We start from the raw sequence: 15,094 nt of genomic DNA on the forward strand, positions 1-15,094 counted from the left end.
GCAAAGACTTTTCTTATCTTGCATATAAGTTTCTGCTAAGAATTTCAGTAATAAACTATTTTAGGCAAATGAAAGGACAAAACTTAAAATATTTAGATACGATTTCAGTACAAAATTATTTGTAAAGTCTACTGTAATACCTGTTACTAAGTAAAAACAGTGGCTGGCCAATATGTTTCTGTACCTGTACTATTATAAAATTAAGCCAACTGGAATATTTAGAAATGATTTTCATGTAACTATACAATTATGTAGCTCTAGCTGTGAAAGTCAGTTTTTTTCTTGATGTGTATAATGGAGTATTTTATCAATATGGCAGGAGTAATGCAAAATCCTGCACTTTCATTCTATTAACGTGACTCAGCGCTGAATCAATTACTATTTTATTTGTGGGCAAGAGTACATGAACAGTGAAAATTGAGTGTAGTAGGGCTATAGCTCCCACTGCCCCTTGTCCCCATAAGACACTGTGCTTTACCCCTCCAGCCCTTGGCACTCCCGTGCCATGCCAGCACCATTTTGCTTGGCGGGTAGGAGGGAGAGGGATCATTTGCTAAAACTAATTTGCTGATCCATCTCTGTGTTCTTTTCCAGCTCATTACTGTGACCTTACATATCCTGTTTGTGGGGTAACCAACTGCATGTTTTTGAAAGTAATCTTGCATCATTTTGTACTCTCAATCTTCTGTACTCTGCCCAATTCTATCTGCCTGTTTCCCGATACTCCTCACTGACAGTCAGCTGTGGCTGTCTTCAGCGAATATCCACCTGGTACATTCATTCATTCACTTCAGCCTATACGTCAATAAAACTGCCCTGGGACTCCATGAGCAACTGCTTCAGTTGGTTTTCCAAGCAGAGAAAATTAGGAAAATGTATCAGTGTCTGATTTCTGCTGCACTCCTGGTGATAACCTAGATTTTTCCTGTAGAATCAATAAATCAATAAACAGGTTTTCTTGCCTTCTGCCCTGCTAGCACTGGGAGTAATAGATCATATTTGGGACTGATCTGTATTTCATATTATCTCATAGTGACAAAGTGGAGCCCTAGATACTAACTGTGGCTTTCAAAACCTATCCACTGTAATACATATAAATAAAACCATAGAAATATTACAAATATGAGTTATGAACCAGTCTTGCTATTTTTAATTTTTTTTTTAAACCCTTAGGCTTTACACTCTCCCACCCATTTCCCATGGTGCTGGTAGTAGAGGCAACTTTATTATTCTTTGTAAGAGATAGTCTTGTGCAGTGTTCTGGATTTCAGAATTAGAATTATCTTATCTGGGTGTGTTTAAAATCTGAGTAAATTAAAAACTTGACCTTGTTCATTACCTATTTGCCACTGCTTAGTTCTGTGCACTGTAGATTTTTTCGGTAAACTTGTTCTGTCTTCCTAAATAAGTGTATAATTTAAGAGGAACACTAGTCTGAGAAGGATCTGGTAGAGTAATTTCTTTCTGTTGTGGTTAACCAGTGGAACAAATCTTGTGTTTGAATTACAGTCGGTAGAGGTTATGCTTACATGTGTTTCTGAGGCTGCCTGGTTATATTAAAATGCTCTCTGGAAGAAATGTTTCTAACACATCGTAATTATCTTTCTGCATGTTAATTATGATTCAAGAGCTCCTTAGAGATGGATGCTCTCTCAGCACTAAGAGTTGAAATTCTCTGATGGGAACTTTGGGCTTATTTTTCAGTGCAGAGAAACTCAGGCTTGGAGCAAATTGCCTGATTTCTGTTTTGGCTCGATTACTTCTCAAAAGCCTGGAGCAGGTGTTAGAACACTTTTTATTTACAAGTCTCTGAAGCATCCACCTAATAAAACTTCATTGAGCTCCATCCTTTCCAAGTGTAGCTTCTAGCTTACTATAGTGAGCAACCGAGAGAAAACTTAGAGCTTTCAAAAACGAAAATAAACCAAGAAAAAAATAATACCTTGCTGTTGTAAAGTGTTAAAATGTCAGCCTTCAAAAGTGCTGTTACAGTGAATAATACCACGTATACCAAACCGGCATTAAAATATGAGTGTAAATGTTATGTTAGTCATCTAAATGATTCTTCTTGCTCATAAACAGAATCAGTATCAAAGGTGAAGACTAACCTGGCACTTAACTCTCATTATGATTCTGTTACTGTAAAAAACAACAGCACAGAGTAAACAAGTTAGTGAAAGGTATTTTGTTCATCAAAACATAAAGCAGAGAAAGGCAAAAAACTAGAACTAGATACAATGGCATAATAACTATTGCTGCACTTTTTTTTCCTCTTAGATGTAAATGTTTGATTTCTTTGTCTAGAGAATACTTCGTGGCTTGTCCATACAATTTATTCTTTATTTACAATAAGCTTAACAAAAGGCATCACTGCAGAATTTACCTAAGTCTCTCTGAAATTTGAACTTCTGAATAAAATTGCATTAAATACATCTCAGTTCTAGGGGACAACCATTAGAAAATAGTACATTTTCAATTTTTTCTTGGATACGCTTGACCTGTTTTAAACTCATGTTCTAATGAGAGGGAATACATACAAAAATACGATTGTATGTATACAATAATACATAGTTATACAGATTCTGTTTTATTAAATCACAGTTCTTACCAACAGCATATTCTGCATATACCTAAATGTGCCACATCGACACATCCAGACAAAATTGCATATGTTTGAAATGTGTTAAGTACCACAAACTTTATGTGTTTATACAAGCTTACTTTGTGTGTAATGCCTATATATAATTTCCGCTTCTGTAAAGACATTGTGTTATCACAGATTTCAGTCCTATCCTGTGATATGCAATACCATACAGGAGAAGGAGCTTTGACTTGTTTTCAGTAAACATGGTATGCAAGTTATTACATATGCCTATTGTTTAGTTTTCAACAAGAATTATGATCTCTAACATACCTGCTCCATATGTACTCCTGGAAATTTTTATATGGCGTTTATTTTTTCACCATGGCACTCAGAAGCACGTTTCAGGTCTTTGTCCTAAAAACAATCTGATGAAGCAAGCTTTATTTCTACAGTGATACAAAATTATTTTTTGCTGCAGTCTGAGGTTCCTTGCACTTCATAAAAATACAGTGTCTCCTGTTTTTTGTAATGATGCATTGTCAGGGTTTCACTGCCTTTTGGCTTAGTCATTTCAATATTCTTACTACAGCTCTTTTGCTCTGGCGCATTTAGGTTTCTCTCTTCCTTAGGGCTGGAATAAAGAGATACCAAATACACACCAGAGTAGAGTTGTTCAAATATAATAATGATATCCTCACAGATGGGAATTTACCTAGTCTGTGTCCTTTGTAGCCCATCAGACCAAACGAAGAATAGGGTGAGTGTGTGCACTTACGTACACATGCACTTGTGGGAGAATGGCAGGAATGTCATATGATTGAAAGCTGTTTAGTATATAGAAACATTTTGAGGCTTTAAGTCTTGCAGATAGAGGAATATGTGGAAACAGATGCCCTCTTTGGAAGAGAAAGTCTAAATGATGTTCTCTGAATACTGATACTGACTACCTTTAGAACTAAAATACTACAAAATCCAGTAACAAAGAAGATGCATGTTTTGTGCTTCACCTTTCGTACAGGCTAAATTTGCATTTAGCTCCTTCCAGACAGTCAAAAGCTGCTGGTCTCAGGGCTCTGCACCTTTTGTGTAAAGACCAGCACATCCTTTGTTTCAATTGCCTACATCTGTGTATTTTTTTCTAAGAACTACAAAACATTTTTATTAAGAAAGTAATAATGTCTAGAAAGAGGCATCCTTGAAGAGAATCATGAATCAAAAATACTGCATTGCTGCAGTACAAAGACTTTTGTAAACTATAATCCATCTGATAATTCAAATCTTAGCTAGTCTACGTCTATAGATAGAGTGGATTTTTGAGTAGAACCTCTACCTCTAAAATGAAGATTAACATAGATCAGTAAGACGGGAGAAGAAATTAAAAAGCTTATTGAATCTACAAGTCAAAGTTGTAATTGCTTTTGTTGGTTTCATTTTTTAAATAGTAGGATAGATTTGCCACTTGCAATTTTGATTTTACTTTGATGGAAAGTAAACCTGCTTTCGTGATTTAGATTTCAAAGCATTTTATAACAGGATCATACTGATTTCCAAAGGTGCTGAATGGTATTGTTCAGCAGAATCGTAAGGCTATTTCCTCTCCTTCCTTCTGTGTCACTTTTCCCTTTATTCCTTCTCTTCAGAGGCAGAAGGAGGGGAAGGAGGACAGGAGAGAAAGAAACAGGTTGGGGAAGAAATGTGCAAGGAATAATTTACAAAAAAAAATCTGTGAGAGAAAATGTAACAGAAATTGAGTTACCAATTAATTTAACGGTTGCTGTAAACCCATCAATCAGACTATTATAACTTTGAGCACAAAGCAGGAACTCCATCATAAAGGACCAAAATAGAAAAGAAAAACCAAACAACCAAACCAAACCAAAACAAGAAACCACACTTTCCCAAACCCATGTGCCTAAGTTTCAATTGCCATCAAGACACGCTTTGTAAGATACACCTGGCTTGGGTCATTTCCGCTATGGTTTTGGTCTTTGTAGACTTGATAAATTATCCAAATAGAAGTTTATAAAGATGGATGTTTTCCATTAAAAGTTGCATTGCTTACAAAGCAGAAATTTTCAGATGAAAATACACAGACTGGATCTCCTGCTGAGCTTATTGCCATGCAAACTGCCATAATCTTCTAAGGTATCCATTCCTTGGTGTGCCATTATTTTAATAGGATAGAGTTTCAGCTTTTTAACTATATTGGCTGGTGGGATCTGGAGGATTCTGTGATGCATTGCTGCTATAAAGCGTACTTAGTACGAGAATAAAAGCATTAGTCATATTCCCTGTCTGCCCTACCTTCCCTCAATTTTCTGCGACTTTCTACTTAAGCAGTGTTGTAAGCTGAGCAGCTTTTGGAAATGCCTTCCTTATTCAGAACAGAGGTATTAGAGGATTCATTAGCCTTTCTGGTGGCATCTGTGAGGCCATTGTATAGCGGCTGTCCATTACATCCAGTTTGTTATTTTAAAGCTTAACTCCATTCAAATATGAATGCTTTGCACTTGTGGAATGTGTTTTTACTCAGCTTTTCTGTTAGGTCTAAGTAGAGTCCTTCTCTCTTCTGAAGAAGAGCACAACTTGACTCATGTTCTTGGACTAGTTTCAACATGCAGTGATATGCAATAGATGGTCAGTGAGGACTCTCATTTTTTGTTACTATCTGAAAAATTCTATCAGATCCTGAACACCAAAGTAAAGGCAATCTTGATTTGAAATTCATACTGTTTTCATCAGTTGAACTCCATTCTGTCCCCCATTTCTGTCTTTGCTGCAGTGTTTTGACACAGACACGTGTGTGTGTGATATTAAAGTCCCCTTGTCTCAGATAAATTATTGTCATGTCTCAGATAAATGATTATCTTCTTGCTTGTCCTGAAAACTCCGTATTTACCACTATTCTGTTTGAAAAGCATGCTACCAAATCCTGTTGAACGTATCAAAAATAATTATGGATAAGCGCCCTGTCATGTCTGTTAATTAAATTGCATATCCTTGACAAGAGAGTTCATCTAAACTGGCCAAGACAGCAGAAGGTGGTGACTGGGGAATCTCTCTCTACTAACAACATTTTTGAAATGCCAAACCTAATCAGCTGGAGTTGGCGTTATCTCTCAAACATCTTCCTTGTGTTGATGGCATAGAGAAATGAGCTGCCTTGCTTATAAATGAATTGTCAGACAACTTTCTTTTGAATTACCACATTTAATTATGCTGCTGATATAATTTGCTATGATAAAATCAGTACAGTGCTTGTTTAGTTTTCCCATTCCAATGAGCTGTACAATCCAGCTGTCTGAAGTAGACATTTGTTCAAGGAATACTGTTTTTAAAAAAATTCATCATTCTGCCTGCCAAGTGGAATTGGAGTCCACAGCATCAGTTTGATCCCTCTATTCAATAAATACAGTATCTCAAAATATTCAGTGTGCTAAATAGCAATATAGCAGTGGGATAGCAATTATAGCAATAAGATCTGTGTGCTTGAGCCTGTTTCCAACATCTGTTGCATATACATTCCCACAGGAGCTGGACTGATGTAATGTGAGCAGAATATATTCAAATGATCGTGTTTTGGTTTGTCAGATATGCTTTAAAATAAACTTGATGCCACTTAAAAGATTTTGTATTTTGCTTCTAAAACTAGCAGTAAAGATGCTTAAAGATAAAAGAAAGCTTATATTTTGAGCAGGGATGATGGGCCTGTTCAGTGCTGTGTTTTGTGGCAGCACAGTATTGCAGACACTCCGAGGTAGCACGGACTGAATGAACGTGGAACTTGTGCAGGGCAGCGCTTGGTTGGGTTCACCAGCCCGCTCTGCCACTCAGAGGAAGCAAAACGCTGGGCTGATACAACCATACCCCTTCTAGGATCTAACCTGGAACTTCCATATGGCTGTATGCTGTGCTCTGTAAATACACCAACTGACTAAATGCTACTTTAGGTATCTTCACTGCGAGGCTGGACTTCAGAGAATATACATTTTTTTTTAAAAAATGAGTTTGGGATGTATAGCTTGTAGAGGAGATGGCTAGGAGGGAATATTACCGAAAGAAATGAGGTAAGCCCAGAGGCAGTGTTGGCAGCAGAAAGCACATGCAGTTTATGCTGTCAGAATGTGGGTTGGGTGAAAAAGCAAAGGGATTTTGGGGTAAAGGTCTGGAATAGGCTTCCAGCTGAGTTGGAAGTCACAAGTTTTTAAAAGCAGCTTGACTAGCTGTGCTTGATTATATTCATATGGCATGTGGTAGCAGGGACAGACCTGATATTAACAGGTCCTTCCACTCCTATTTAATTTACAGAGATAAAACTGGAATTATTTACAAGATAAGGCCCTCCAGTACCTGTGAGGTCCATAAGTAAACATCAGATAATGAATATCAGAAACAGTGACTTTCTTGGTTTTAGAAATCACTCCATCAGTTCATTTTACCATTAAAAGCTATTTTAAAGTAGATAAAAATAAAAATTTGTATTTAAAAGTTGTAGAAACCTGTTGAATGAAACTTGCTCACAGATAAGAATCTGAATTATCTTGTGCATAACTCGGCATGTTGGAGTTTTCTTCCTTTGTTTTTGAGGACTTAATTGGTGCATAGGCTTTTTGCCTGCCCAGATATCAGGTTTGCTCCAATAAGGATTAGACAAACAAGCAAAAAGCGTTCTTTTTTTAAAATAATTTTAGAAGGAAATAAACTTTCCTCTGAGTTACGTGCAACTAAACATAACATCATTATGTCAGTGCAGGGGAACTAGAAAGTAAATTTGACTGAGCAGGGCTGAAATAGTCCAGACCTCTTTACAGCTGAGAGTGAAATGTAAGATTTAAGCAATCAAACTGGTAATGTAATTTTTATCTTAAAATAATTAGATTTCCACCTGTCTCCAGTCCCAAATAATAAGTGTAAAAGCTTTTCAAGGAATTTGTTTTAATTTTTGGCTTGATTCCAGCCCTCTTAAGAACCGTCTAGCTGACTTCCTGCTTTAATAGCTGCTGAAAGTTTCTTGAACTTGTGCAGACCTACTGTATGGTTACTGGGCCAGCTTAGCCGTTCCACTTATCCCTTGTGGCAAGGTGGCATAAACCTTGCCTTTATGGCATGGGGATGACCTGACCACCGCCTAAGATCAAGCCGAACCTCTGTAGTACACAGCTCCTGAAAGAAGCAGTGGTAGAGTCCTGCAGCTATGAGGGGAAAAAAGAAACGGGGAGCTAGCCGCAGGGGATGAATTCAGGAGTCCACACTCGATGCTAGGGCTGGATTTCTTCAGCAGTCCTTCATCTGGAGTTTAGTCTGGAGGGACATTTTTTCACATAGCAGCAGCGTGTAGCCCAACAACGTGGCTCTGGTGCTGATGTCTGCATCTTTCCTCGTTAAGTAGCTGCACAAATGGCTTAAGGTCTGCCTAATCACTTAAAACTAATCACAGAGGCTGAGGTGGAGAAAGATTATATACCCAACCATACATATACCATCTGTTTCTAATGTGTATGTGAAAACAATTCATATTCCTTCACAGTACGTGTAATTGAAATGTTGCTTTTGTAGAAAAAGAGATATGAAATACAAACAATTTCTCTCCCTGATACTTGTCCTTTTTTCCCAGCATTAGACTGCATGTAGACACACTAATGTTCCTCCTCTGCCTGGTGGACCCAGGCATTGAAAAACCATTTGAACATAAGGATTTTGCCCAAATGCTTTATCAATTTAATTTCTCATGTTGGCTTAGTTTTCATACCTCTGAGTTTCATTTCATGGAACTAGTAGTAAAGAATTAGTAATATTTTTGGTGTTGTGGTATTAACACATGAAGAGGTAAAAAGGGTTACTTGAATTCTGAAAGCTAGAAGATTATTTTCATGCAAAAGCACCGTTCTTAAATCTCAGCTGGTATCCCATTAAAAGCAAAAATGCACATAGTGGTGACTGATGTTTCCAAAAGATCTATGCATGAAATATAATGGATATTAAGAACCTTGGATAAAAGTGAAGTGTCATCAGGTACTTGCTGTATTTATTTATTTTTGCTTGTACTATTAATTTTCAAACTGACACCACAAAAATGTCTGTGAAAGGTGAACTAGAAATAATTTTATTATGGACTTTACGTGTGACTGAATTTGATTTGCTAGTACAAAAGCTTGGGATGACAGCCTTTATGTCTTTGTATTATTTGTACTTTGTACTCTTGCTTAATAGTCATTCTTCCCTTGCATCTGGTGTTGTGATCTTGTGCAACTCTTAGGCTTACAGTATTTTGTCGCCATTTGGCAGTGGTGCTTACAATGGGGTAGGGTTGCATACTAAAAGCTAATGGCCTTATTAGCTAAAGAAAGGTCATAAAGATTTGAATTGAACCCTCTTCCCACAATACTGTACCTCGTGAGTGATCCTGAAGAATCACAAAGCCTTGGATTTAAATTTGGATTCCATACAGCTATGCTGCCAGTAGATTGTGAGGCAGATTGAAATGGTTTGCTGTTAACACCATCAAAATATGTTTTCAGTGAAAGTATTGAGCACCTGAGTCTGCAATTTGTAGCAACAACCTTATGAGCAAAATGTCACATACTAAATGTGTTTTATATTTCTCCTGCTGTTTGAGAATGTGATCAGCTCTGTAGAGATGCAGCCTGTACTTTGGTCTTAGGCTCATCAGTTTAACATTTTTCAGCTCTTCCAGAAGATCTGATTGCTTTGAAAACCTTTTAAAACATACTTTAATTTTCTCGCTGTTCTGTCAGTCCACTCAACATAGGTTAGCTTTGTGCTTTTCATCACTCAGCATAACATAAATGCACTTCACTCCATTTTGAAAGGAATCATCATGGTTGGTTGATTGCATGAAATAAATACAACATCCTTTCCCATCAGACATTTACAGTAGATCAAAACCAAAATGAAAATTCAAATGTTGAAAGCTGCTTCCTCAAACAGTGACAAAAGTAGTCATCAGCGAATGAGAGCTGAAACACTTCAGTCATATTTAGTTCCACAAATAGGTTTTGCTTTTGGTCAGGCTTCCTGTATTTTGTGAGCTTGCTTGTGTTCAACAGTGCGCTATGAACAGCAGCAACTGTTACTTTAATTTTGTAATCATGTGGCAAAGCAGTAAAATATCTGCAATGTATTTCATGGACAAAGATTCCAAACTGTCTAACTTATTCCAACAGGCAAGCAGTCCTACAACAGGAACAGCTCCCAGGAGTCAGTCACGGTTGTCTGTCTGCCCTTCCACTCAGGACATTTGTAGGTAAGTGCTGAGAAAAATACACTCTAATCTGGCTGATACTTCTTAGTTGTTTTTATTAAATAATATGTAGCTCTTGCTTCTGCTTAACACTATTCATAATTTACATAGACTTTAGTTTTCTTTTGATCTCTGTTTGTTCTGGTTCTGTGTTTGCTTTTCAGTCTTATGTTTTTCTATTAAAATTCATGTTCTCATTTTCATCCTTTTTTTGTGATTCTCTCTTTCACCCACCCTTACCATTTCCATCCCTTTCCTTTGCTTACTGCTTTGTCTAGATCTACTACCTTGCATGATTTGTCAGAAGATGAGCTTGAACATGCAACCCCTGTCATGGTGCTGACCCCTTCTAATAGGGAGTCTGGTAAGAAACAAGTAAAACGAAGGTTTAGGCGGAAAAGAGAGACTGGAGACAATGGTGAGCATACAGAAAAGCAAGGAAAGGGGAAAGACTGTAAATTGCATCCTGAGCCTGCAAGATCCAGCTGGAATGCATCTGATTCATCATCATCTTCGGATGAGAGTCAGTGGGCTCAGGCTAGGAGGAGAGCGAGAGAAAAGGCCAGAATGCCCAGGAGAGGGAGAAGGAACAATAGATCATGCAGTAACCAGTCTGGGTCCTCAAATAACGCTGTTGAACTTGTCACCTTGGGGACAATGGGGAAAAAGAAGCAAGAGGTATCTGACCCTGAGAATCCTACTTTAAATCACCGCCGAAGAAGGGTTCCAAGGCTTAAGGAATCACAGTCTTCAGCGTCATCTCAGGAAGCAAGGATTTCCTCAAGAAAATGTGGGAAAAGCAAAGGGAAAAGCTACTACAGAGATCGGCAACCTGCGTCTTTCCCTAGACACAGTAAAGATTCGAAGGACTGCTTTGCAGAGGCAGGCTCTGGCAGTGATGCTCTGGCAGTCCCAGATAATGGAGCACCTGCTGGGGCAGGGCCCAGTGTGACTGATGCTGTGCAGAAGCCTCCATTGTTGTATGATGACTGGTCTGATGATTTAGAAGTATGCAGGTTAGTCCCTAATAAGAAAGATTTAATGTTCTTAAGAGGAATTTCTCACCACCGTGGGCTGTGCCCTTCTCTTGACTGCTCTCTGTCACTGTTTCTCAGTAATAAACTGCTAGGCAGGGCATAAGAAATAACTCAAAAACTTTTGCTACAGAGAAGTTAGCGTATCTCAATCTGAAGACATACTTCTCTTATTTAAAAACAGTAATCCTACAAGGGAACCAAATGTTTTTCTTTGCTCCATTTTTCTTCATGAAGAGGGACACACTGTGTCCTCTGGCAGAGTATTACTGTGTTTTAAATCTCCAGCCGGAGGCAGAGAACAAGGCAGAGTGCCAGATAGCTCAGTACAATGGGATATGGAGTTTTTCCTTCTTGGGTGATAAGTTTAAATCCAGCTTTGGTCCCTCTTTGTCATTTTTCATTGATTTACATGAAATAAGTTTATGGTCTTGATTCAGTGTCCTCTAGAGCTGCCATTACCACAGCAATCTGATGGATGGTGCCTGCAAAACACCCTCTCCAGTCGGACATGAGTTGTATGGGACTTTGCACTGCTGAACACCTCTACACTGTGAACATGTAGGGGCTGTTAGTTCGATACCCATCACAAGGATTGGAACGATACAAGGGATGATTGGGCAGAATAAGCATTAAAATAAGCTTTGGGAAAGAAAAAGCAACACCAACGGTCCTCTCTAGTTCAGAAGTTCAGGCTTCTGACAGTCTGATACCCTTGGTGTGAAGCATGCAATCAGAAGGTGAGCGTTTTCCCCTGGAAATGAGAGCAAGCTGGCCACTTCTGAGCTAAAGTCGAAATCTGGAGTAGACAGCTAGGTGGACTCGAGTTACTTAATTTAGTGGTAAATGAAAATGCACCATCCCGTAAGTTTAACAGAACTGAAAAAAGTATTTCTTTTTTTTAACTTTTTTTTCTCCCCAAACTTGTGAGCCAGCACTGACTCTCATCTACAAAGTGTAAATGAGGATCAGGCTTAGTTTCTTGATACGGTAACCCAAAACTTCTCACTTTTCTTTGCTGGGAAGAAATTTGCATGGAAACATAAACACAGTCAGAATGAGGAAGTTCACGATGCCACATCATGCAGTTTCACAGTATTCTTCAACCTAGTAACACACTACAAAGATCCTAGTTTTAAAAAGAAAAAAGATGACATGCAGGCATTGTACTTTTTCACAGCAGGAGATAGAAGCTGTTAATAATACAGCTAGTGCTACGCACTCATTGTTACACTTACCAAGAAAGAACGGACATTTCAGTTGTCTGACCATTGTCTGTCATGGTAATTTAAGAATCTTCAGACGAAAGTCCAGCTGTGTTTGTACATCAGCTTGTACATCAGGACCACACCCCTGGCTCGGGACCTCTTCACCTTACAGAAACGCAAAGAAACAGCAGCAGTCGTAACTATGTCACACATTTTTGAAGCACTTGAAGTGTGTCTACACGGTATGATGCAGAGATGTGCACAGATAACTACTTCAACAGCTTCAGAGTTGTCTTAAATTTCTGAGCCACCAAGCCTGCATGTATTAAAGATCCAGCGTAGCAGGCACTGTACATATATATCAGGGCCATTTAATAATTATTAACTGAATATGAGCTACCCAAAAACTGAAATAAATTATTTCAGTATGGCTCTTCATATGGGCTTAACTATATCATGTTAAAAAAAAGATAAATTAAAGTCAAAGGTTTGTAATTGTCTCATGTAGATTAATCCTAACTCTTGCCTAAGTCCCCAGACTTAGACTTTGTTTTCAGATGGAGAGTGGACTCCAGTCTTTTCTCTGTCTTCTCAACCCATTTAATTTTATAATTATTCAGGCATGTTTTGTAAGACTTGGAGCTTGGTTCAAGGATGGACTTCTTGGACGTGCACGCAAATTTTTCAGCTAGGCTCTTGTTTAGTAGAGGAAGGTTGAAAACTTTTGATGGGTATGTGTCCCTAGGCTATCAGTGGAGATGCTCTTTGAACAACTCAGAGTTAAATTCAACACAGTTGATAACTTGACCTGTTGTGCAAAGTTTGGCAAAAGAGTCATAATTGCATTTTTCTTCATGTCAGGGTAATGCTATTTTTTTTGTTGTTGTCATTACTAGGTGTATCATAGTGATGATAATTCATCTAGGAAAAACATTACAAAATCAAAAGCATGTTAATTTTTCATAGCTGGTAAGTTGTCTTACTTAATCAATTTGCAGACAGCTGAAGAAAAAGGAAGACATGCTTTTACCACCAATTCAGTGTAGACTGTAGTTTCTGTTTTTCAGGACAGGTCCATGCACTTAATTGACTCATGATCTGTGGTATGTTTTTCTTCAGATTCACAATCTTGCATCTGGAATAAAAAAAAGAATTACATTTCAACGTAGATATGCACATATACAGTAACCATTTTTCTGCATGAGAAATAGAAAAAGGAGGGTTTTGTGATGTTTATTCTAAGACTGGAATTAACATAGCTGGTTGCGATGTGGAAAATTTGTTTTCTTGAGGTGTTTCTTCAAGCTTTTCATCCTAGGTATTCATGTCTTCTAGTTGATATGACAAAACTAGCTGAGAGGAATGGCTCTCACCTAGATGGGATTGTGTGGAAATAGCAGAGGAACAGGGATCTTAAACACGTCCTGGTGCCATTTATTTTCTCTTTAAGTGTTTGGGTAGGCAATTTTTTTCCTTTACTTCCTCATAAATTACTGGCAGTGGAACGCATTTATATATGCAAATAAGGCTATAAGCAGTTTTCTCAATGTGCATTTAGCTGCATGAGCAGGAATGTGACAGGACACACCCAATTCTAGCATAAGCACATTAGTCAGATAAAGTATACTACCATCGTGCAATATATACTTCAGGTAGTCTAATGTAGGCCTCTTGGTCACTTCAAGTGAGACATTTCCCCTTCTAGTGTTACTGTTTCTCTATTTCCAAAATGATGAAACAATGACACGACACCAATGACAATCTTTACAATCTCTTCCCTGAACATACTCCTTTCTTCTGGAGTCCATTAAGAAGGCAAGGTTTCTGCTTCTGGGATTAGGGACAACTACATAAGTTCTGACCATGCTGAGTTCTTCTGGCACCTAATTTTTTTTTTTGAGATTCTCAGGATAGGCTTTCTAAACCATACAGTTGGATCCCCCTTTTCCTAAGTTGCCCTGTATCTGAGATTTTCTTTGTATGTACTTTATTCTGGAATTTGCCATGTGGCTTGAGGCACAACCTCAGAAATAACCTTCTTTGGTCTGCATGAGGGTAATTTCCCTCAAGGGAAAAGCTTGGTGTGGGACATGGTAAAGTGAGTGGATTGTGAGGATTTAGTCCCATGGATTTCCATGTGGGAATTACTAAGGAAAGAAAATTGGTTAGTTGATTTTACCACTAGTGTATCATAAGTGCTTTTTGTATTGACTCTGAATTAATGTTGTGGTATTTTTATTATTTATGATGGGAGAATTGAAAGATATGATCTGTTTGACTAGTTATGCTTTTGGTGTAAAATCTTCTTGTAGTACTGATGCAGTCATTTCAGCAATAACACTGAACTATAATTAGCTGAAAGAAACCACACACACTTAAATAAGGTGGAGTTTCTCACTATGAAAAAAATGCATATTGGAAGTAGAATTTTGATTTTGTTCAACTCCATGAATGACTCTGTATGCAGTCAGGTAATGGCAGACCCTCATTTGAGGAGTAAATAGAAGAGTAGGGCATGCCAGAAGACTGGTAGGAATGGGGGGAAGCAGTAAGGGAAATGATGAAGTTGATTCATGAGATCTGCAGAATCTACTTGCCATGGTTTAACCCCAGTTGGCAACTAAGCACCACACAGCTGCTCTCTCACCCTCCCCCCCGGCCAGTGGGATGGGAGGAGAGAATCAGAAGAGCAAAAGTAAGAAAACTCATGGGTTGAGATAAGAATGGTTTAAGACTTGAAATAATAAAATAATAATAACAACAACAACAACAATAATAAATTGTAATAGGAAGTAAAACAACAAGAGAGAGAGAGAGGAACAAAGCCCAGGAAAGAAAAAACCCCAGGAGGTGATGCAACTGCTCACTGCCCGCCAACTGACGCCCAGTCAGTCCCTGAGCAACGATCGGTCCCCCCCGGCCAACTCCTCCCAGTTTATGTACTGAGCATGACGTCACATGGTATGGAATAGTCCTTTGGCCAGTTTGGGTCAGCTGTCCTGGCTAT

General features: G+C 38.3%; 1 protein-coding gene across 2 annotated transcripts in view; it reads left to right on the top strand.

Annotated features, from left to right (window-relative positions):
• MARCHF1 (membrane associated ring-CH-type finger 1) overlaps positions 1-15,094 on the top strand; it is a 255,753-nt gene that overhangs the window by 203,465 nt on the left and 37,194 nt on the right. Inside the window, exons 5-6 of one of the 2 annotated variants that reach the window (XM_076336580.1) lie at positions 9,769-9,848; positions 10,124-10,861. In XM_076336580.1, the coding sequence (XP_076192695.1) occupies positions 9,769-9,848; positions 10,124-10,861 (818 nt within the window). The remainder of the gene's footprint in view (positions 1-9,768; positions 9,849-10,123; positions 10,862-15,094) is intronic. The other variant, XM_076336581.1, reaches the window with a different exon arrangement.

This window comes from Aptenodytes patagonicus, chromosome 4 (genome assembly GCF_965638725.1).
Source record: "Aptenodytes patagonicus chromosome 4, bAptPat1.pri.cur, whole genome shotgun sequence".
Classification (NCBI taxonomy): domain Eukaryota; kingdom Metazoa; phylum Chordata; class Aves; order Sphenisciformes; family Spheniscidae; genus Aptenodytes; species Aptenodytes patagonicus.